This window comes from Platichthys flesus, chromosome 23 (assembly GCF_949316205.1).
Source record: "Platichthys flesus chromosome 23, fPlaFle2.1, whole genome shotgun sequence".
Taxonomy (NCBI): Eukaryota; Metazoa; Chordata; class Actinopteri; order Pleuronectiformes; family Pleuronectidae; genus Platichthys; species Platichthys flesus.
The window spans coordinates 2,324,493-2,348,358 of record NC_084967.1 but is presented as its reverse complement, the minus strand read 5'-3'; the positions used below and the strand labels follow the sequence as shown (position 1 = coordinate 2,348,358).

Here is a 23,866-nt window from a genome sequence, read left to right as displayed (position 1 = left end):
GATCGGTTTTCGTTACATCTTCGTCTCGTCTTCGTCATGGAAAAAGGGTCGTTAACGAATATATTTTGTCATAGTTTTCGTCAACGAAATTAACACTGAGTGTAATCAAACTTTGACACCACAACATGGTTACACAGTGTCTATCTTTTAGTAACTTTTTATCTCCATCTTATTGTGATGACACTGATCTCAATTTGAAGTTTATCTGATGAAAGCCAAATCCAAGTATATCAAAATAAAAATGTGGAATGTGGCCAAAATGGCAACTAAATGCAAAATAGCAGGCTTCCTGTAACGTTTTTCCAATTGCACCTAATGACCAGACCTGTTTTGTCTGGTCATGATACAACTGTATCGATTTTGGTGAAGATCGGTCAATGTGAAAACGTTCCGGGGGTCTCGGGGGCACCATTGAGCCATTTTGCTACGCTTTTTGAAAATTCCTCCAGAATACATTTTTTACCACTTTCTAACTTTCTGCCAATTTTGGTAAGAATTTGAGCATGATATAGCTCTAAAAAGGCCAATTCATTTACCTGAATAATAATAATAAGTACATTTGTTTGTTGGTTGGTTGGTGGTGTGTGATCAAGTTGTTGTTTTTTTCACTTAACCATTGCAAGACATGTTTTTTTTCAACATTTGTATTGATTTCTAGAAGAATAATTAATGGATCTTGACCACCTCAGCCTTGTGGCCTTGTGGCCAGCGAAGTGCACTTCATATTTAGGGGATCGGCCACGGGAGAGGAATTGGGACAGGGTCTGATTGCTCCTTTTAACCATTATAGCTACCATCGCATTTTTAAGCAATTTCCATGAATAAGTGATGGGTGACAAAATCCAAACACGTCATTGTTCTCAGCCGAATAACATCCTTAATTTCAGCTGAAAATTAGTCTTAAACTGTTGTACAGGCAAATGAATATTGATTTTGTCGGCTATCACTTGCAGTGTGATTGCGTTCAAGAAGAGAACTCTTTGCAGCTTGTTGGGACAGAAGCAACAATAACAGGAACTAATAATCCTTTCAATTTAAATATGGGCCTGTCAGTATTGTATAGAGGAAATATGCACAAATATAATATATAGGAACTGTTGTCCATCGCTCAGGTTGGTTAATGTTCAGGCGCGTTCCGCAGGTATTTGTCCAGGAATCTTTATCCCCTGGTTAATAGTGTTTCTGGGGCTAGAGTTGGCACAGCTGGACTGGGCCTCAGCTGTGCTGCTGGTTCTCTGGATGAACTGGAGGAAGTTCTCCTGCAGGGAGCCCTCGTGGCTGGATGCCACAAAGTCTGCAGGCTAGGTCAGGCAGCAGCGTCGAAACTTCACCAGCTCCTTTCTGATCTGTGTGTTCAACAGGCCGTAGAAGAACGGATTCACATCAAAGGAGGAGTAGGCGAGCCAGGTGACCGCCTCCTCCAAATCTCCGGGGCTCTTCATAGAGTCAGTCAGAGACATTTGCAGGTGAAAGATGAAGTACGGTAGCCAACAAACCAAAAACTGGCCCACGATGAACACCAGAGTAATAGCAGCCTTGCTGCCGCTGAAGGCCCTATCTGGAGACAGTCTCTGGGGCAGAGTGCGGCTGGTGGCAATCGTGGTGGTCTGGCTGTTGATGGAGTCTGAGTGATCCTTAGCTGGGTTCACGTTTGCCCATGTTGGCACAGCAGGGACTTGCTGCAGGGCTGCCGAACGAGCGACCTTGTACACGGCACAGTAAACTGTGAAGATAAGGGACCAGAAAAACAAACCACACTGAAGAGCACAGCAAACGCTCTCCTCAGACGACTGTGGCTCACGTGCAGAGAGAAGTGAGCTGCAGAGATGGAGCTATGGTGTCCACAAGCTGGCCAACCGAACAGCGTGAACAGAGCCAAGAAGGCCGACTCTTGACACCAACAGCAAGGTTGATTGTCATCTTGACTTCATAACGCATAGGGTGAATGATGTAGAAGTAACTCTCCACACTGATGGCTGTGATGGTGAGGACGGACAGACAGATGAGGAAAACAGTGAGGAAGATATAAACCTAACACTCCAGAACAGTGAAGACCACGGTGCCAAAGAACGGCGAGCTGGATATGATCCCAAAAGGCATGAGGAGGTTGGCACACAGCAGGTCCACTGCACAGAGATGACACACAAATGCAAACCTCTTCAGGTGAGGTGCACGAGCAATGGCGGTGTTGGCCAACAAGGCGATGAGGTTAAGGGTGACCATGCAGAACAACCCGAAAAGGTCCTTTATCTGGGACTGGGAGCTTGTGACAACGTTCATGTCGGCAGGCATTGTGGCCTCCCATTGGCCTGTGGGGAGATTTGGGAATGATTGAGCTGACGGAGAGGCTATCATGAAACCAGTCTTGTCGGCCATTATATATTCACAACTTCCACCATTTGTTTCTCAGATATCTTCATGTCGTATATCTCTCTGTAAATGGAAGAAAAAAGACAGACCATTTTAAGTCCAGACCTTTATAAAAACTAAAAACAGATAATAATAATAATAATAAATATAGATGGTATCTCCCTCACATTTCAGAACAGGCTCTTGGAGAAATTTCTATCTCAGGCCCACTGTTTCTGGCTTTTAAACAAAGAGGTTTGAGCTAGAGGGTGTTCCACGTTTTCACAGTTTTACTCATGTTTGTTGTCTTGAGACCATATTTAGTCATTATACGTATCTCATATATTTTTGGGGTATTTGAAATGCAGAGGCTCCGAAGAGTTAAGAAACTTGGCTCTGATCTTGGATAGGCCATACTTAATTTTAGGTCTGTTTAATGTGAATAGAAAAGTGAATTACACTCTTAAAATTGCATTTGCAGTAAATAAAAATATATTTGCATATGATCTTAAGAAAATGTTAGGGCAAGTTATCCCTAAATATGAGTTGTTCAATTATGGTTGCTGGACCTTGGCTCAGCCCATAATTGTCAGCCACCACAGTGGAAAAGCCAAATTGTGTACATTTTCCTCTATAAAACATAATTTATTTCAGCTTCTTATTTGTAACATTTTATTTTACATAGTTGTACAGTTTGCATCTCATATTTTTAAGTCTTATATCGAGTTTGAAAGATATGATGAAATATCAGAGTCCCAGAAAAAAAGGCCACCCAAACATTTCTAAAAAAAAAGAAGTAACATTAAATGAACATTTCCATTATTACGAACTACTGAAACACAATTAAGACCTTAATATAATATTTTAACATATATACAATTTTATATGGTCTAAAATTCAGGTTATTTGATTTTGGAAACCCTGCCAACCCTGTCATATAAATAAACATAAATTCTAAACAATGAATTATATTCACAAAGTGTCTCAAGGGAAGATAAAGTCGGTTCCTGAGCGGAAGGTCCCTGTTTAAAGACATAAACTCCCGAGACTGGAGTCTTGGTCCATGATATTTTGAGGGCCTTGGTTGCTATGGCAGCTGCCACTGGGGAATGGACCAGCTGGATGCTATTGGTGTGTTCTCAGCTAACAAACGATAAACTATTTCTTCCACCATGTGGACTCTGCTACTAATTATTATTTAAATGTTTAAGAAAAGAATGGTGCTGAAGGAGGAAAAATCAAATCACTATTCCTTCACAATAATCAAAACACAAAATGGTGTCACTTCATCATGTAAAATATAATGTATGTTAACTAATATAATGGAAATTTACTTATTAACTTCTTAGTTTATGCTTCCAGACGATATTTCCATCTAGGGTAAAGCTCGACATAAACTCTTTGGTGCACCAACTTTCTAGCATGTCAGGCCATTCTATTCATGTCTTTCAAAAGTTGAGGTCACCTGAATTATATAGTGAGCTTTCTTTACTTTGTGGTTGGATTGGGTTTTTCCTTTATTCAAATAACTAATTTCTTCATTGCATCTGCATAAAGAGCATACGCCTGTAACCTCCCTTGTAAGGAATAAAGTACTCTTATTATCAAATCTCTTTATTTCAGAAGTCTCACCAGGTAAATTTTTTATCACAGAAACAATAAGGGAACATAAGCTTTATTGTAGCTCTTCAATTCAATAAAAGTCCCTGTTATGGAATGTTTGAGTAAAAACATCTTTTACTTGCTTTAATATTGTGTGTGACCTATACTTTCATATATATTACACATGTGGTCGACCTGAGGCCTCAGGGCCCTCGAGATTTTTAGGTTTTATGTGTAAGGAGTTGCTGGACTCACAAGACTTCACATGAGATGCAACAATGAGCAAAGTGAAGAAGGAACATCAGATGATTTATACCCATTAGCTGGATCACATTTAATTCAATGCTGAGTCATGCATCATCAAAACTATGAGTAAAGTAAGTAGTTACAGAATAGATCACTGCAGCAGTTGGCAGAGAAGAGACCCAATGCATTGTAAAAGTCAGCTTTTATATGGTCTCAGATTGAGGATGTTGTCCACCTGCTGTTTGAATGCACAACAGAGTGACCCTCCTGAGATACAAGGCTCTTGTAACCTATGTACATGGGTCATGATCTACATATACAGCAGTGGAAAAATATAAAAAGTGTATTCTACTCAAACAGCTGTCGTCGGATAACCTTGATTAATCCATTTGAGTTACTTATTGCAAGAGTTTTGCTGCACACTTGCTTTAGCGTGGCTGAGAAACTGTAGAAAATAGATAAGATAATTGTAGTCCACCACCATCTCCTTGGTCTTAGTGGTGTTCAGCTGCAGGTGGTCATGTGTACACCACTGCACAAAGTTATCCACCTGGCTTCTGTACTCCCCCCTCCTGGCCATCCCTGATACATCCCACAATAGCAGCATCGTCAGAGAACTTCTGGATGTGGCATGACTCCGAGTTGTAGTTGAAGTCAGATGTGTACAGGGTCAACAGGACTGGTGAGAGCACAGTCCCCTGTGGAGAGCCGGTGCTGCACAACACAGTCTCAGAGACACAGTCTTTCAGCCTGACGAACTGTGGTCTCTCCGTCAGGTAGTCGGCGATCCAGGATACAAGGTGGACGTTCACAACCATCTGCAAGAGCTTGTTACTCAGTTGAAGGGGCTGGATGGTGTTAAAGGCACTGGAGAAATCAAAAAACATGATTCTCACAGCACATCTCCCCTTGTCCAAATACGAGTGTGCCCTGTGCACAAGGTAGATGATGGCATCTTCCACGCCCACCTTCTCCTGGTAGGCAAACTGCAGAGGGTCGAGTGCTTGGCGTACCTGGGGTCTGAGGATGTGAAGAAGCAGTCGTTCCAGAGTCTTTGAGAAGTGTGATGTTAAGGCCACTGGCCTGAAGTCATTAAGCACACTGGGGTGTGGCTTCTTTGGAACAGGGATGAGGCAGGATGTTTTCCACAGTGCAGGGACCTTCCCCAGTTGGAGGCTCAGGTTGAATATATGCTGCAGAGGCTCAACCAGCTCCACAGCACATGCTTTGAGAAGCCTTGGACAGACCCCATTAGGGCCAGCTGCCTTCCTAGGGCGCAGTCTCCTCAGCTCTCCTTTGACCCCTCAGCTCTGCTGTTAATATGTGGACAACGACTGATTCCATCTCTGGCTGTGTGTTGGAGCCCCGTGGCAAGATCCACTGCCACTATCAGCCTTCAGAGTATTATTGCACCCACAAATAGCACAATGAAAGGAGCTGAGGCTGCCAATGATGTTGACCCCAAGAAGCCAGAGAGGACATTGAGGAAGCATTCACGGCTGCACTTCCAGCAGCAAGGCTTTGCTATTTTCTTGAGGATCTGTAATTGAAAGCACTTTGCCATAGCAGCTATCACTCCAGGATCAGGTAGAAGTAGCATGTATTTCAGGTTCTTGCCTAACTTGCTGTGAAGCTTGGAATACACAGCCTTTGAAACACTCTTGCTGCACACATCTTTGAAAGAAACCTCTTCGAGTCCTTTCAGTATTTGTTTTACCAGATGGTTTGTGTAGCTGACCATCACCGGATCGCCGGCGTCCTGCAGTTGACTCTTCTTGATGACAAACATGACCACCTCGGTAACAAACTGCCGGCGTGTGTTCTCTTCAGAATCCACACTGTCAGTCCACTGCATTGATGGTATACTATTCTGTGCAAGCTCTGTGTCCTCTATGTGATCCATGTCATATGGGTGCTGCTGCACAGTGTCTGGGGGAGGCTGCACGTCATATGGGTCCTGCTGCACAGTGTCTGGAGGCGGCTGCACATCATATAGGTGCTGCTGCACAGTGTCTGGAGGCGGTGGCATGTTGTATGAGGGCTGCTGCACAGTGTCTGGGGGCGGCTGCACGTTGTATGAGGGCTGTGTCATGTTGTATGAGGGCTGCTGCACAGAGTCAGTGGGTGGCTGCACGATGTATGGGTGATGCTGCATGTTGTGTGAGGGCTGCTGCACGTTGTATGCGGGCTGCTGCACAGAGTCTGGAAGCGGCTGCAAGTCATAAGGGTGCTGCTGCACAGTGTATGGGGGCGGCTGCACGTTGTATGCGGGCTGCTGCACAGAGTCTGGAAGCGGCTGCAAGTCATAAGGGTGCTGCTGCACAAAGTTTGGGGGCGGCTGCATGTCAGATGGGTGCAGCTGAACAGTTTCTGGGTTAGGCTGAACGTTGTATGGGGGCTGTTGCATGGTGATGGTTTTGTAGTGCTGAAAGCAATTGTTCTTTCTAAGGAGACTGGTTGCCTCTAAGTGACACATTGTCTAAAAGAAATGCTAAAGAACAAAATGCTTATATATCAAAGATATTGAATGACTTTAATATTCTTAAGAATTAAAGACAATAACTGCCTTTAATAGACCTAATAATTAAAGACAATAGATGTCTTCAATGTTTTATTGTTTTATTGTACATAAACAACAAATTTCCTTTGATCTCACTTATAATGTCAATATCCTCCCTTCCCACTAAACCACTGACCTTCACTCACTTTATACTTTAGCAATAGACACCCACACTAATCTTAAATTGTAAGGCCATGTCCAGTACTGAAGTGCTCACTTTTTACTTAGCTGATTCAGACAAGAGTTTATGACGCATATATTTTCACAAAACCCATAGAATAAAGGTCCAACATTTTAGCACACATGTATGAAAGATTAAACCAAGTTGGGTAAATCATTCAAATTTAGACATAAATAAATTGGAAATTGGACATTCTTGGCCAATACCGATGTTTAAAACAACAATCTAGCCGATACCGATATTTGTTTATATTGTTTTTTTGTGCCAGGAAAATAATGAAATTATTACAAGTAATGGTAGTCAGGCTTTACATTTTATTGTATTTTATTTTCATTTGTCTGTGTTGCACTTGGCCTATTCAGTTGCATTAGTGGTTCTTCGCAGAGCTGGCTGAGGAAGACCTGGTTACCTACATTATCATCCACTCTCCTTGCCTGTATTTATGAATAATACAAAATAATAATGAAATAAAATTAAATACTATTTCTAAAAATGTTAGGTCTGCAAAGCAGTACTGAGCGGGCCAGAGCACATGCATTTTGAAGTATTGCATTGTTTTGACTGAAATATTGTCACATAGAGCTGTTCAGGCTTGGACTCTGATCACGAGACAGAAGTTTGGTGGTGATAGGACAATGCACAGTGGAGTTATGACAACATTGTCTCCTTTGGCCAAGGATGAACCTTTGCCGTACCTCAATGTTTACACGGTTTGATGAAATGTCCAATTCTGAGAGAGAGAAAGAGAGTGAGAGAGAAGTCACCTTTGCAAGACATAGATTCCGTTTTATCTTTGAACACTGACACTGCAGGAGTGGAGTTGTTTGTTTACGTCTCAGCATCAAAGGATTCATGGTCCAGAATATCGTGTTTTCATGGCGTGTAACCGCCACGCCACGGTCACACCGTGTGCCGAAAAATCGATCTTTGAGTAACTTTTCATCTCCATCTTGTTGTGATCGGCGGCTGTGGCTGAGGGGTAGAGTGGTCGTCCTCCAACCTGAAGGTTGGCAGTTCGATCCCCAGTCTGACCCATCTGCATGCCGAAGTGTCCTTGGGCAAGATGCTGAACCCTGATTGGCCCTCCATAGAATAACAAAGTGCTGCGATTAGAAGCACCGTATGAATGTGTGTGTGAATGGGTGAATGTAAAACTGTACTGTAAAGCGCTTTGAGTGGTCATCAAGACTAGAAAAACGCCATATAAATGCAAAACCATTTACCAAAACCATTTACCATGACACTCATTGTAACTGTTACCACTATATTACTTAATATGTTGTAAAGGTTTTCCAATCTATATTTTGTATTTGTATATAGCATTACTGTGTAATTAGAGATAAGACTTTTATTTTGAAGCCTCCGCTGAGCTGCTTGTTTGAGGGCGAGACACAGAGAAGCAAGCAGATGTTGTTACAGACATGTCTAAGAGTTTGTTAATTAAGAGAGATATGAATGCCTTTAAAAGGTGATAAGGACTTATGTTAAGTTGTGTACGAGAAGATAAGAAGATTCTTTTTCAGAGCATGCAGCCAAAGAGGTATTTTGTCTGTTTGTTATTTACTTTAACCTCGATTGTAGTTATTGATACTATGTTTGCCATCTAGCTAACGTTATATGTTATGTCTACATTACCGTGTATAACTTAGTTTTCACGGTTTGATGTGGAGAACAAGACTTCATTAAAAACCCGTAGAGGAAACCATTTGCTGTCTGACTGTGCTTGGGAGGGAGTCACACTCATCCTTATTTGAAGTTAATCTGAATGCTAAATACTAAATAGCAGGCTCCCCTCTCTGTTTTTCCAATTGCACCTCAATACTTTTTTGTTTGTCTGGTGATGATACACCTGTGTATCGATTTTTGTGAAGATCGGTCAATGTGAACACGTTCACGGGGTCTCGGGGGCACCATTGAGCCATTTTGCGACGCTTATTGAAAATTCCTCCAGAATACGAACATTTTCACCAATTTTACTAGTATTCTACTCAAACAGCTGTCGTCGGATAACCTTGATTTATCCATTTGAGTTACTTATTGCAAGAGTTTTGCTGCACACTTGCTTTAGCGTGGCTGAGAAACTGTAGAAAATAGATAAGAGAATTGTAGTCCACCACCATCTCCTTGGTCTTAGTGGTGTTCGGCTGCAGGTGGTCATGTGTACACCACTGCACAAAGTTATCCACCTGGCTTCTGTACTCCCCCCTCCTGGCCATCCCTGATACATCCCACAATAGCAGCATCGTCAGAGAACTTCTGGATGTGGCATGACTCCGAGTTGTAGTTGAAGTCAGATGTGTACAGGGTCAACAGGACTGGTGAGAGCACAGTCCCCTGTGGAGAGCCGGTGCTGCACAACACAGTCTCAGAGACACAGACTTTCAGCCTGACGAACTGTGGTCTCTCCGTCAGGTAGTCGGCGATCCAGGATACCAGGTGGACGTTCACAACCATCTGCAAGAGCTTGTTACTCAGTTGAAGGGGCTGGATGGTGTTAAAGGCACTGGAGAAATCAAAAAACATGATTCTCACAGCACATCTCCCCTTGTCCAAATACGAGTGTGCCCTGTGCACAAGGTAGATGATGGCATCTTCCACGCCCACCTTCTCCTGGTAGGCAAACTGCAGAGGGTCGAGTGCTTGGCGTACCTGGGGTCTGAGGATGTGAAGAAGCAGTCGTTCCAGAGTCTTTGAGAAGTGTGATGTTAAGGCCACTGGCCTGAAGTCATTAAGCACAATGGGGTGTGGCTTCTTTGGAACATGGATGAGGCAGGATGTTTTCCACAGTGCAGGGACCTTCCCCAGTTGGAGGCTCAGGTTGAATATATGCTGCAGAGGCTCAACCAGCTCCACAGCACATGCTTTGAGAAGCCTTGGACAGACCCCATTAGGGCCAGCTGCCTTCCTAGGGCGCAGTCTCCTCAGCTCTCCTTTGACCCCTCAGCTCTGCTGTTAATATGTGGACAACGACTGATTCCATCTCTGGCTGTGTGTTGGAGCCCCGTGGCAAGATCCACTGCCACTATCAGCCTTCAGAGTATTATTGCACCCACAAATAGCACAATGAAAGGAGCTGAGGCTGCCAATGATGTTGACCCCAAGAAGCCAGAGAGGACATTGAGGAAGCATTCACGGCTGCACTTCCAGCAGCAAGGCTTTGCTATTTTCTTGAGGATCTGTAATTGAAAGCACTTTGCCATAGCAGCTATCACTCCAGGATCAGGTAGAAGTAGCATGTATTTCAGGTTCTTGCCTAACTTGCTGTGAAGCTTGGAATACACAGCCTTTGAAACACTCTTGCTGCACACATCTTTGAAAGAAACCTCTTCGAGTCCTTTCAGTATTTGTTTTACCAGATGGTTTGTGTAGCTGACCATCACCGGATCGCCGGCGTCCTGCAGTTGACTCTTCTTGATGACAAACATGACCACCTCGGTAACAAACTGCCGGCGTGTGTTCTCTTCAGAATCCACACTGTCAGTCCACTGCATTGATGGTATACTATTCTGTGCAAGCTCTGTGTCCTCTATGTGATCCATGTCATATGGGTGCTGCTGCACAGTGTCTGGGGGAGGCTGCACGTCATATGGGTCCTGCTGCACAGTGTCTGGAGGCGGCTGCACATCATATAGGTGCTGCTGCACAGTGTCTGGAGGCGGTGGCATGTTGTATGAGGGCTGCTGCACAGTGTCTGGGGGCGGCTGCACGTTGTATGAGGGCTGTGTCATGTTGTATGAGGGCTGTGTCATGTTGTATGAGGGCTGCTGCACAGAGTCAGTGGGTGGCTGCACGTTGTATGGGTGATGCTGCATGTTGTGTGAGGGCTGCTGCACGTTGTATGCGGGCTGCTGCACAGAGTCTGGAAGCGGCTGCAAGTCATAAGGGTGCTGCTGCACAGTGTATGGGGGCGGCTGCACGTTGTATGCGGGCTGCTGCACAGAGTCTGGAAGCGGCTGCAAGTCATAAGGGTGCTGCTGCACAAAGTTTGGGGGCGGCTGCATGTCAGATGGGTGCAGCTGAACAGTTTCTGGGTTAGGCTGAACGTTGTATGGGGGCTGTTGCATGGTGATGGTTTTGTAGTGCTGAAAGCAATTGTTCTTTCTAAGGAGACTGGTTGCCTCTAAGTGACACATTGTCTAAAAGAAATGCTAAAGAACAAAATGCTTATATATCAAAGATATTGAATGACTTTAATATTCTTAAGAATTAAAGACAATAACTGCCTTTAATAGACCTAATAATTAAAGACAATAGATGTCTTCAATGTTTTATTGTTTTATTGTACATAAACAACAAATTTGATCTCACTTATAATGTCAATATCCTCCCTTCCCACTAAACCACTGACCTTCACTCACTTTATACTTTAGCAATAGACACCCACACTAATCTTAAATTGTAAGGCCATGTCCAGTACTGAAGTGCTCACTTTTTACTTAGCTGATTCAGACAAGAGTTTATGACGCACATATTTTCACAAAACCCATAGAATAAAGGTCCAACATTTTAGCACACATGTATGAAAGATTAAACCAAGTTGGGTAAATCATTCAAATTTAGACATAAATAAATTGGAAATTGGACATTCTTGGCCAATACCGATGTTTAAAACAACAATCTAGCCGATACCGATATTTGTTTATATTGTTTTTTTGTGCCAGGAAAATAATGAAATTATTACAAGTAATGGTAGTCAGGCTTTACATTTTATTGTATTTTATTTTCATTTGTCTGTGTTGCACTTGGCCTATTCAGTTGCATTAGTGGTTCTTCGCAGAGCTGGCTGAGGAAGACCTGGTTACCTACATTATCATCCACTCTCCTTGCCTGTATTTATGAATAATACAAAATAATAATGAAATAAAATTAAATACTATTTCTAAAAATGTTAGGTCTGCAAAGCAGTACTGAGCGGGCCAGAGCACATGCATTTTGAAGTATTGCATTGTTTTGACTGAAATATTGTCACATAGAGCTGTTCAGGCTTGGACTCTGATCACGAGACAGAAGTTTGGTGGTGATAGGACAATGCACAGTGGAGTTATGACAACATTGTCTCCTTTGGCCAAGGATGAACCTTTGCCGTACCTCAATGTTTACACGGTTTGATGAAATGTCCAATTCTGAGAGAGAGAAAGAGAGTGAGAGAGAAGTCACCTTTGCAAGACATAGATTCCGTTTTATCTTTGAACACTGACACTGCAGGAGTGGAGTTGTTTGTTTACGTCTCAGCATCAAAGGATTCATGGTCCAGAATATCGTGTTTTCATGGCGTGTAACCGCCACGCCACGGTCACACCGTGTGCCGAAAAATCGATCTTTGAGTAACTTTTCATCTCCATCTTGTTGTGATCGGCGGCTGTGGCTGAGGGGTAGAGTGGTCGTCCTCCAACCTGAAGGTTGGCAGTTCGATCCCCAGTCTGACCCATCTGCATGCCGAAGTGTCCTTGGGCAAGATGCTGAACCCTGATTGGCCCTCCATAGAATAACAAAGTGCTGCGATTAGAAGCACCGTATGAATGTGTGTGTGAATGGGTGAATGTAAAACTGTACTGTAAAGCGCTTTGAGTGGTCATCAAGACTAGAAAAACGCCATATAAATGCAAAACCATTTACCAAAACCATTTACCATGACACTCATTGTAACTGTTACCACTATATTACTTAATATGTTGTAAAGGTTTTCCAATCTATATTTTGTATTTGTATATAGCATTACTGTGTAATTAGAGATAAGACTTTTATTTTGAAGCCTCCGCTGAGCTGCTTGTTTGAGGGCGAGACACAGAGAAGCAAGCAGATGTTGTTACAGACATGTCTAAGAGTTTGTTAATTAAGAGAGATATGAATGCCTTTAAAAGGTGATAAGGACTAATGTTAAGTTGTGTACGAGAAGATAAGAAGATTCTTTTTCAGAGCATGCAGCCAACGAGGTATTTTGTCTGTTTGTTATTTACTTTAACCTCGATTGTAGTTATTGATACTATGTTTGCCATCTAGCTAACGTTATATGTTATGTCTACATTACCGTGTATAACTTAGTTTTCACGGTTTGATGTGGAGAACAAGACTTCATTAAAAACCCGTAGAGGAAACCATTTGCTGTCTGACTGTGCTTGGGAGGGAGTCACACTCATCCTTATTTGAAGTTAATCTGAATGCTAAATACTAAATAGCAGGCTCCCCTCTCTGTTTTTCCAATTGCACCTCAATACTTTTTTGTTTGTCTGGTGATGATACACCTGTGTATCGATTTTTGTGAAGATCGGTCAATGTGAACACGTTCACGGGGTCTCGGGGGCACCATTGAGCCATTTTGCGACGCTTATTGAAAATTCCTCCAGAATACGAACATTTTCACCAATTTTACTAGTATTCTACTCAAACAGCTGTCGTCGGATAACCTTGATTTATCCATTTGAGTTACTTATTGCAAGAGTTTTGCTGCACACTTGCTTTAGCGTGGCTGAGAAACTGTAGAAAATAGATAAGAGAATTGTAGTCCACCACCATCTCCTTGGTCTTAGTGGTGTTCGGCTGCAGGTGGTCATGTGTACACCACTGCACAAAGTTATCCACCTGGCTTCTGTACTCCCCCCTCCTGGCCATCCCTGATACATCCCACAATAGCAGCATCGTCAGAGAACTTCTGGATGTGGCATGACTCCGAGTTGTAGTTGAAGTCAGATGTGTACAGGGTCAACAGGACTGGTGAGAGCACAGTCCCCTGTGGAGAGCCGGTGCTGCACAACACAGTCTCAGAGACACAGACTTTCAGCCTGACGAACTGTGGTCTCTCCGTCAGGTAGTCGGCGATCCAGGATACCAGGTGGACGTTCACAACCATCTGCAAGAGCTTGTTACTCAGTTGAAGGGGCTGGATGGTGTTAAAGGCACTGGAGAAATCAAAAAACATGATTCTCACAGCACATCTCCCCTTGTCCAAATACGAGTGTGCCCTGTGCACAAGGTAGATGATGGCATCTTCCACGCCCACCTTCTCCTGGTAGGCAAACTGCAGAGGGTCGAGTGCTTGGCGTACCTGGGGTCTGAGGATGTGAAGAAGCAGTCGTTCCAGAGTCTTTGAGAAGTGTGATGTTAAGGCCACTGGCCTGAAGTCATTAAGCACAATGGGGTGTGGCTTCTTTGGAACATGGATGAGGCAGGATGTTTTCCACAGTGCAGGGACCTTCCCCAGTTGGAGGCTCAGGTTGAATATATGCTGCAGAGGCTCAACCAGCTCCACAGCACATGCTTTGAGAAGCCTTGGACAGACCCCATTAGGGCCAGCTGCCTTCCTAGGGCGCAGTCTCCTCAGCTCTCCTTTGACCCCTCAGCTCTGCTGTTAATATGTGGACAACGACTGATTCCATCTCTGGCTGTGTGTTGGAGCCCCGTGGCAAGATCCACTGCCACTATCAGCCTTCAGAGTATTATTGCACCCACAAATAGCACAATGAAAGGAGCTGAGGCTGCCAATGATGTTGACCCCAAGAAGCCAGAGAGGACATTGAGGAAGCATTCACGGCTGCACTTCCAGCAGCAAGGCTTTGCTATTTTCTTGAGGATCTGTAATTGAAAGCACTTTGCCATAGCAGCTATCACTCCAGGATCAGGTAGAAGTAGCATGTATTTCAGGTTCTTGCCTAACTTGCTGTGAAGCTTGGAATACACAGCCTTTGAAACACTCTTGCTGCACACATCTTTGAAAGAAACCTCTTCGAGTCCTTTCAGTATTTGTTTTACCAGATGGTTTGTGTAGCTGACCATCACCGGATCGCCGGCGTCCTGCAGTTGACTCTTCTTGATGACAAACATGACCACCTCGGTAACAAACTGCCGGCGTGTGTTCTCTTCAGAATCCACACTGTCAGTCCACTGCATTGATGGTATACTATTCTGTGCAAGCTCTGTGTCCTCTATGTGATCCATGTCATATGGGTGCTGCTGCACAGTGTCTGGGGGCGGCTGCACGTCATATGGGTCCTGCTGCACAGTGTCTGGAGGCGGCTGCACATCATATAGGTGCTGCTGCACAGTGTCTGGAGGCGGTGGCATGTTGTATGAGGGCTGCTGCACAGTGTCTGGGGGCGGCTGCACGTTGTATGAGGGCTGTGTCATGTTGTATGAGGGCTGTGTCATGTTGTATGAGGGCTGCTGCACAGAGTCAGTGGGTGGCTGCACGTTGTATGGGTGATGCTGCATGTTGTGTGAGGGCTGCTGCACGTTGTATGCGGGCTGCTGCACAGAGTCTGGAAGCGGCTGCAAGTCATAAGGGTGCTGCTGCACAGTGTATGGGGGCGGCTGCACGTTGTATGCGGGCTGCTGCACAGAGTCTGGAAGCGGCTGCAAGTCATAAGGGTGCTGCTGCACAAAGTTTGGGGGCGGCTGCATGTCAGATGGGTGCAGCTGAACAGTTTCTGGGTTAGGCTGAACGTTGTATGGGGGCTGTTGCATGGTGATGGTTTTGTAGTGCTGAAAGCAATTGTTCTTTCTAAGGAGACTGGTTGCCTCTAAGTGACACATTGTCTAAAAGAAATGCTAAAGAACAAAATGCTTATATATCAAAGATATTGAATGACTTTAATATTCTTAAGAATTAAAGACAATAACTGCCTTTAATAGACCTAATAATTAAAGACAATAGATGTCTTCAATGTTTTATTGTTTTATTGTACATAAACAACAAATTTCCTTTGATCTCACTTATAATGTCAATATCCTCCCTTCCCACTAAACCACTGACCTTCACTCACTTTATACTTTAGCAATAGACACCCACACTAATCTTAAATTGTAAGGCCATGTCCAGTACTGAAGTGCTCACTTTTTACTTAGCTGATTCAGACAAGAGTTTATGACGCACACATTTTCACAAAACCCATAGAATAAAGGTCCAACATTTTAGCACACATGTATGAAAGATTAAACCAAGTTGGGTAAATCATTCAAATTTAGACATAAATAAATTGGAAATTGGACATTCTTGGCCAATACCGATGTTTAAAACAACAATCTAGCCGATACCGATATTTGTTTATATTGTTTTTTTGTGCCAGGAAAATAATGAAATTATTACAAGTAATGGTAGTCAGGCTTTACATTTTATTGTATTTTATTTTCATTTGTCTGTGTTGCACTTGGCCTATTCAGTTGCATTAGTGGTTCTTCGCAGAGCTGGCTGAGGAAGACCTGGTTACCTACATTATCATCCACTCTCCTTGCCTGTATTTATGAATAATACAAAATAATAATGAAATAAAATTAAATACTATTTCTAAAAATGTTAGGTCTGCAAAGCAGTACTGAGCGGGCCAGAGCACATGCATTTTGAAGTATTGCATTGTTTTGACTGAAATATTGTCACATAGAGCTGTTCAGGCTTGGACTCTGATCACGAGACAGAAGTTTGGTGGTGATAGGACAATGCACAGTGGAGTTATGACAACATTGTCTCCTTTGGCCAAGGATGAACCTTTGCCGTACCTCAATGTTTACACGGTTTGATGAAATGTCCAATTCTGAGAGAGAGAAAGAGAGTGAGAGAGAAGTCACCTTTGCAAGACATAGATTCCGTTTTATCTTTGAACACTGACACTGCAGGAGTGGAGTTGTTTGTTTACGTCTCAGCATCAAAGGATTCATGGTCCAGAATATCGTGTTTTCATGGCGTGTAACCGCCACGCCACGGTCACACCGTGTGCCGAAAAATCGATCTTTGAGTAACTTTTCATCTCCATCTTGTTGTGATCGGCGGCTGTGGCTGAGGGGTAGAGTGGTCGTCCTCCAACCTGAAGGTTGGCAGTTCGATCCCCAGTCTGACCCATCTGCATGCCGAAGTGTCCTTGGGCAAGATGCTGAACCCTGATTGGCCCTCCATAGAATAACAAAGTGCTGCGATTAGAAGCACCGTATGAATGTGTGTGTGAATGGGTGAATGTAAAACTGTACTGTAAAGCGCTTTGAGTGGTCATCAAGACTAGAAAAACGCCATATAAATGCAAAACCATTTACCAAAACCATTTACCATGACACTCATTGTAACTGTTACCACTATATTACTTAATATGTTGTAAAGGTTTTCCAATCTATATTTTGTATTTGTATATAGCATTACTGTGTAATTAGAGATAAGACTGTTATTTTGAAGCCTCCGCTGAGCTGCTTGTTTGAGGGCGAGACACAGAGAAGCAAGCAGATGTTGTTACAGACATGTCTAAGAGTTTGTTAATTAAGAGAGATATGAATGCCTTTAAAAGGTGATAAGGACTAATGTTAAGTTGTGTACGAGAAGATAAGAAGATTCTTTTTCAGAGCATGCAGCCAACGAGGTATTTTGTCTGTTTGTTATTTACTTTAACCTCGATTGTAGTTATTGATACTATGTTTGCCATCTAGCTAACGTTATATGTTATGTCTACATTACCGTGTATAACTTAGTTTTCACGGTTTGATGTGGAGAACAAGACTTCATTAAAAACCCGTAGAGGAAACCATTTGCTGTCTGACTGTGCTTGGGAGGGAGTCACACTCATCCTTATTTGAAGTTAATCTGATGAAAGCCCTGGTACAAGTTTATCAAAATAAAAATGTGGAATATGGCCAAAATGGCCACTAAATGCTAAATAGCAGGCTCCCCTCTGTGTTTTTCCAATTGCACCTCAATACTTTTTTGTTTGTCTGGTGATGATACACCTGTGTATCGATTTTTGTGAAGATCGGTCAATGTGAACACGTTCACGGGGTCTCGGGGGCACCATTGAGCCATTTTGCGACGCTTATTGAAAATTCCTCCAGAATACGAACATTTTCACCAATTTTACTAGTATTCTACTCAAACAGCTGTCGTCGGATAACCTTGATTTATCCATTTGAGTTACTTATTGCAAGAGTTTTGCTGCACACTTGCTTTAGCGTGGCTGAGAAACTGTAGAAAATAGATAAGAGAATTGTAGTCCACCACCATCTCCTTGGTCTTAGTGGAGTTCGGCTGCAGGTGGTCATGTGTACACCACTGCACAAAGTTATCCACCTGGCTTCTGTACTCCCCTCTCCTGGCCATCCCTGATACATCCCACAATAGCAGCATCGTCAGAGAACTTCTGGATGTGGCATGACTCCGAGTTGTAGTTGAAGTCAGATGTGTACAGGGTCAACAGGACTGGTGAGAGCACAGTCCCCTGTGGAGAGCCGGTGCTGCACAACACAGTCTCAGAGACACAGTCTTTCAGCCTGACGAACTGTGGTCTCTCCGTCAGGTAGTCGGCGATCCAGGATACCAGGTGGACGTTCACAACCATCTGCAAGAGCTTGTTACTCAGTTGAAGGGGCTGGATGGTGTTAAAGGCACTGGAGAAATCAAAAAACATGATTCTCACAGCACATCTCCCCTTGTCCAAATAAGAGTGTGCCCTTTGCACAAGGTAGATGATGGCATCTTCCACGCCCACCTTCTCCTGGTAGGCAAACTGCAGAGGGTCGAGTGCTTGGCGTACCTGGGGTCTGAGGATGTGAAGAAGCAGTCGTTCCAGAGTCTTTGAGAAGTGTGATGTTAAGGCCACTGGCCTGAAGTCATTAAGCACACTGGGGTGTGGCTTCTTTGCAACAGGGATGAGGCAGGATGTTTTCCACAGTGCAGGGACCTTCCCCAGTTGGAGGCTCAGGTTGAATATATGCTGCAGAGGCTCAACCAGCTCCACAGCACATGCTTTGAGAAGCCTTGGACAGACCCCATTAGGGCCAGCTGCCTTCCTAGGGCGCAGTCTCCTCAGCTCTCCTTTGACCCCTCAGCTCTGCTGTTAATATGTGGACAACGACTGATTCCATCTCTGGCCAGGCCCGGTTCCAGAACAGAATGCCTTGGGGTGCATCTGAGATTACAGGGGGTGCACCAGTACTATACAAACCAGCTACCCAGCTTCAGTTCAGACTTCGCTTTTTTACACACAGGCCTTTCTACCATGGCGCCAGTTGTTGTAGCCAGTCATGGTGAAAGCATCGGTGCTGTTTTTATTTGACCCAAAGTTTCTGCAGGCATAGCAGAAAATTGAATCTTTCTCACACGAATACTCTAGCCATTCTCTAGCAGCAAACCACGAGCTGCAAAAGGACCGCTTTACCCCACTGTACAGGCGAGTCGGATATGTTTTAAGAAATACCTGGGTAGGCTGTGTTGATCATAGATCCCCTGGCACTTGCGGGCCGCCAACGGGTGGCAGTGTCGAAGCCGAAGGCTGCTTGTCCGGGAGTGAGGGCGGCGCAGGCAAAGGCAGCGAGTCGGGCAGGATTGAGCTGGCGTTGCTAGTGCTAGCCTCCACAACGGTTATAGAGCTGACGTTGACAGAAGCCAAAGTAACGTCAACTGTTCCGGCTGCCGCGTGACCCACATTGTCTCCATCCTCCTCCCTGCTCCGGTTAATGTCTTCTGCTGTGTTCTTTTTTAACCATTTTCGGATATCCATTCCTAAATGGATATCCAACGGATATATCACTGTTGCTGCCGAAGAAGTTCAACGTCACTACCGTGCGCGCTATAGATATACTATGGGTGCGTGCATTTTGCAAACGACGCCGGCATGACACACGATGCCGGCCGGCGGCCAATCATATAGAGCGACACCATTGCGCCCTCGAGTGTGATATTGCTTTATACAACAGTATAAAGCAAAATATATACTAGTAAAATGTACTGTTAATAATAATAATTGACAATAGATTGTGATTTGTTTGTTTATTTAATCATATAAACGAATGAAATTGCTTCCGGCAACAAAAATAAATTCCCACTGAGCGGACTGTTGCCAAGCAACATATAAACAAAACACCATACATAAATGCGGAGTGATTTTGTCAGTTTGTTGAACAGTCAGAGTGATGTCGGATGCTCATATCTCAACGGTATTTAATGGAAATAGTCACAAGTTTCATTACAATTTGTTTTGTGAGCAAGTATTTTATTATTTTTATCATATTTATAAAAAAAAAAAAATCTTTATTTTTTTTCAATTGAGGGTGCAAACAATTTTTTTGGGGGTGCAATGCATGCTTATGCACCCCCGTAGAACCGGACCTGTCTCTGGCTGTGTGTTGGAGCCCCGTGGCAAGATCCACTGCCACTATCAGCCTTCAGAGTATTATTGCACCCACATATAGCACAATGAAAGGAGCTGAGGCTGCCAATGATGTTGACCCCAAGAAGCCAGAGAGGACATTGAGGAAGCATTCACGGCTGCACTTCCAGCAGCAAGGCTTTGCTATTTTCTTGAGGATCTGTAATTGAAAGCACTTTGCCATAGCAGCTATCACTCCAGGATCAGGTAGAAGTAGCATGTATTTCAGGTTCTTGCCTAACTTGCTGTGAAGCTTGGAATACACAGCCTTTGAAACACTCTTGCTGCACACATCTTTGAAAGAAACCTCTTCGAGTCCTTTCAGTATTTGTTTTACCAGATGGTTTGTGTAGCTGACCATCACCGGATCGCCGGCGTCCTGCAGTTGACTCTTCTTGATGACAAACATGACCACCTCGGTAACAAACTGCCGGCGTGTGTTCTCTTCAGAATCCACACTGTCAGTCCACTGCATTGATGGTATACTATTCTGTGCAAGCTCTGTGTCCTCTATGTGATCCATGTCATATGGGTGCTGCTGCACAGTGTCTGGGGGCGGCTGCACGTCATATGGGTCCTGCTGCACAGTGTCTGGAGGCGGCTGCACATCATATAGGTGCTGCTGCACAGTGTCTGGAGGCGGTGGCACGTTGTATGAGGGCTGTGTCATGTTGTATGAGGGCTGCTGCACAGAGTCAGTGGGTGGCTGCACGTTGTATGGGTGATGCTGCATGTTGTGTGAGGGCTGCTGCACGTTGTATGCGGGCTGCTGCACAGAGTCTGGAAGCGGCTGCAAGTCCAGTGTTTCCCCCAGTAAATGTCTCAGTCAAGGTGGTAAGCAGGAGGCGGTGCTGTTGGCGCGGCGCGTAGCGGCGCGGCGAAAATTTTTGGGGGTATTTTGCTCAAAGATGCCAGTACGCATGAATGAAATAAACAACTGTTTATTTCAATATAAATAAACAACAGTAGGTACAAATGTTGTGGAAAACATGCAGACACTACAAAATAAAATTAAAGAACAGTGCAAATTAAATACAAATAATGGACAATACACTTAACTTTTGTATGCACATAAAAGGGCAAATTCAACTATTTACAGTTCCTTTCTGGATCTTCTGATTTGCGGCACAGCTGACAAGAGGCATCAGTGCATGCTATTCTGCGTGGCTGTGCAAAGAACAGTTCCAGCGCCCTGCTGAAATTAAACTTAGACACTGGTGGGCCATTGATGCTGATCTTCATGCAGGCTGTAAGACTCTTGCCCTGCAGCCTGTTTCGCAGGTCTGTCTTTATCTACACATAGAGTGAATGAAGTCAATGTTGTATTTAATATTTTAAATTTTGAACTAAGATAGTGAGAAGATGATGGGCTTACCCTATTCATGGCAGAAAAATCTCGCTCACAATTGACACTTGCCACTGGTATCGTGAGCGCGATCGCTGACAGGAGGGACAGGTTTGGATACAGCTGATGTAGCTCATCATACTGAGATGTCATTGCCTTCATTATTTCCAGTTGGGATTTGTCCTGATGGATGAAAACAATTGGTCAGTGTCTGACTGATATGCATTAACATATACAAACAACTTAATAGGTTTTAAATACTCACTTTTAATATTCCAGTAGTCACAAGCACTTTGAAGCTTTGCCACTCATGGAGCAGTGGCATCTCTTGAATGACCTGAAACTGCTTCGCCAACATCTTAAGGTCCGAGATGGCCTGACCCTCGTCAGCTTGTGGACCTGGTGGTCCCAGAGCGTTGAAGGCACCCAGAATGCTCACTTGCTGGAACCTCAGCTCCAGGTGTTCCACGAGACGGTCGATGTAGGGGTCCATGACCTATTAAACAGTGGACGTGAGAAAATAATCATTAATGATAGATATATTTAAAAAATTATTCTATATATTCATCGTTGAGCTTACCTCGTTCTGAAACTTTGTCCAAAACCTCCCGGTAGATGTGGGCTGACCTCTGTCACGTCTCACCCTCTCTTCCTCTGCGTCAATGTTAAGGTTGTTGACCTTTTCATTGACCTGAGCCAAAAAGGAGCCCTCAGGTTGCTTGTCACCTGCTGCCTTTATTTGCCTCAGTGTCTCAATTGTGACAGGAACCTAAATACACATGCAAATCAAACAATTTTATTTTGAATGACTATAACTGACATGCAATTATTAAGAAATTGAAATAAACATCAGTTGAAAAAACATGACAACTTACATGGTTCTTAATTGCCATGAAGTTCACATTTTCTTTTTGGAATAATTTGGAGAGCCGGGCCAGGTGGGGCAGGATGTCAGCCTGGAGATGTACAGCTGCAACAAATCTGTACGTTGCACAGTATGTGTATAACCCTCTTGCCACCGGGTCCTTCTTTAGATCTGCCTCCTCCGCAAGTGTTGCAAGCACTGCAGGCAGATTCCGTTGCAGATTGGAAATGGCCTTTTCTTGAGACAGCCACCTAGTGTCCTTAACCTCCTGGGGATGGCAATGTGAGGTGATTAATGGAAGAATCATTTAAATGCACATTGCTTTAAGGAACTCGATGTTAAGTTGTTTCTCTTACTGTCACTTTGAGGGCGGCTACTTGGAGAACACTGGCAGCTGCTTTGAGGGCACTAGTGCGGTTTGCACTATTCCTAAAATAAAGATAAAGATCTTGCAGGTGCTTTCTGAAGGTCTTCATGTAGGGCACTCCATCTGCAGCATCCTTGCAAGCGAGGGCGAGGCGATGAGCAGCACAATGCACTGTCACTAATCCTGGCCAGGTGTCGGCCAGTAATTTGGCTGTGCCATTATGTTTTCCTAAATTAAAAACATTAAAAGTTATAGATTAAGGCAAACTTGTTCATTATAGTCAACATTAAATTCAAAGTAAATTTTCTTCATTCATTCACTCTACCGGTCATGACTGCTGCTCCGTCCGTGCCAAGGCCATAAATCCGATCCTGAGGAATTCCCTTTTCTATAATGACTTCCTTCACTGCCTCGGCAATGGTTCTTGCCATGCCATCTGGTATGGATACCAGATCCAGGAACTGGCAGAAGAGCTGCCCTTCTTTGTCAGTATACCTGAAATGTGTATAACATCATTAAATGTGATCCTGTTTTTATTACACAGAGAGGACATCACAAGGCGCTTAAGAGGTGACAACTACTCTACCTGACATGAATGTCCAGTTGTTTTAAGACTGAAATGTCTGTGGACTCATCTATTTCCAGGCCTACAGCCTTTGAGGTTTTGATTGCTGCTGAAATGGGCTCGTCCACCACTTCGGCCAAAATCTGCAGCATGTCGTCCACAATTTTGTGGGACCTGTAGTTGGTTCTTTGATCAATCTAGGGGAAAAAAAATTGTGCCTTAACAGTTAATTTTACCAAAAGTATGTCATAACGACATTCATACTCAGTCATCAGTCATAATACATTCATAATGAAAAATCTTACCCTCAATTTGGAAAAATATTCGCAACCTAGAAGGTCTGCCAGATCAAGCAATGCAGGGTAGTTGGTGTGGTGTGCAATCTCGTGCTTGACAAGCCAGTAAAGGCATTTAAAACCACCAATTATGGCCTCATGCTCCATGTTGACAATCGGTTGAAATGCCTCACTGATTGACAGACCTAATTAAGAAATATTCAATAAGTTGTATAATAAATTATTAATAATAATAATTATTATTATTATAAAAGAAATGAAATATTCTTAGTTTGTTAATTCATTTATCATTTAGAAACACTTACTTTTGCTGGTTTGGGCTGTGATGGCCACACATGCAGAGTGGTTCTTGGACGTCATGTGCTGATCCAAGGCATCACG

General features: G+C 43.7%; 1 protein-coding gene and 1 pseudogene across 1 annotated transcript; both read right to left on the bottom strand.

Annotated features, from left to right (window-relative positions):
* Positions 1–1,124: 1,124 nt before the first annotated feature.
* On the bottom strand, positions 1,125–2,376 carry LOC133949188 (probable G-protein coupled receptor; annotated as a pseudogene).
* Positions 2,377–21,033: 18,657 nt separating this feature from the next.
* Positions 21,034–23,632, bottom strand: LOC133949155 (zinc finger protein 862-like). The gene is made up of 9 exons (XM_062383355.1): positions 23,495–23,632; positions 23,211–23,386; positions 22,950–23,119; positions 22,614–22,852; positions 22,268–22,525; positions 21,973–22,161; positions 21,658–21,888; positions 21,423–21,575; positions 21,034–21,340 (listed from the first exon to the last, which is right to left on the bottom strand). The coding sequence occupies exons 1-9, from the start codon at positions 23,630–23,632 to the stop codon at positions 21,137–21,139; spliced, it is 1,758 nt and encodes a 585-aa protein (XP_062239339.1). The 3' UTR covers positions 21,034–21,136.
* Between the last annotated feature and the right edge of the window lie 234 nt (positions 23,633–23,866).

Excerpts from the sequence above, each read along its gene's own strand:
- LOC133949155 (XM_062383355.1), bottom strand. The coding sequence starts at position 23,632 with ATGGAGCATGAGGCCATAATTGGTGGTTTTAAATGCCTTTACTGGCTT. Across the intron at positions 22,526-22,613 it reads TAGCCGCCCTCAAAGTGACA|GAGGTTAAGGACACTAGGTG; the intron begins GTAAGAGAAACA and ends TGCCATCCCCAG. Across the intron at positions 21,576-21,657 it reads TGACTACTGGAATATTAAAA|GACAAATCCCAACTGGAAAT; the intron begins GTGAGTATTTAA and ends TTCATCCATCAG.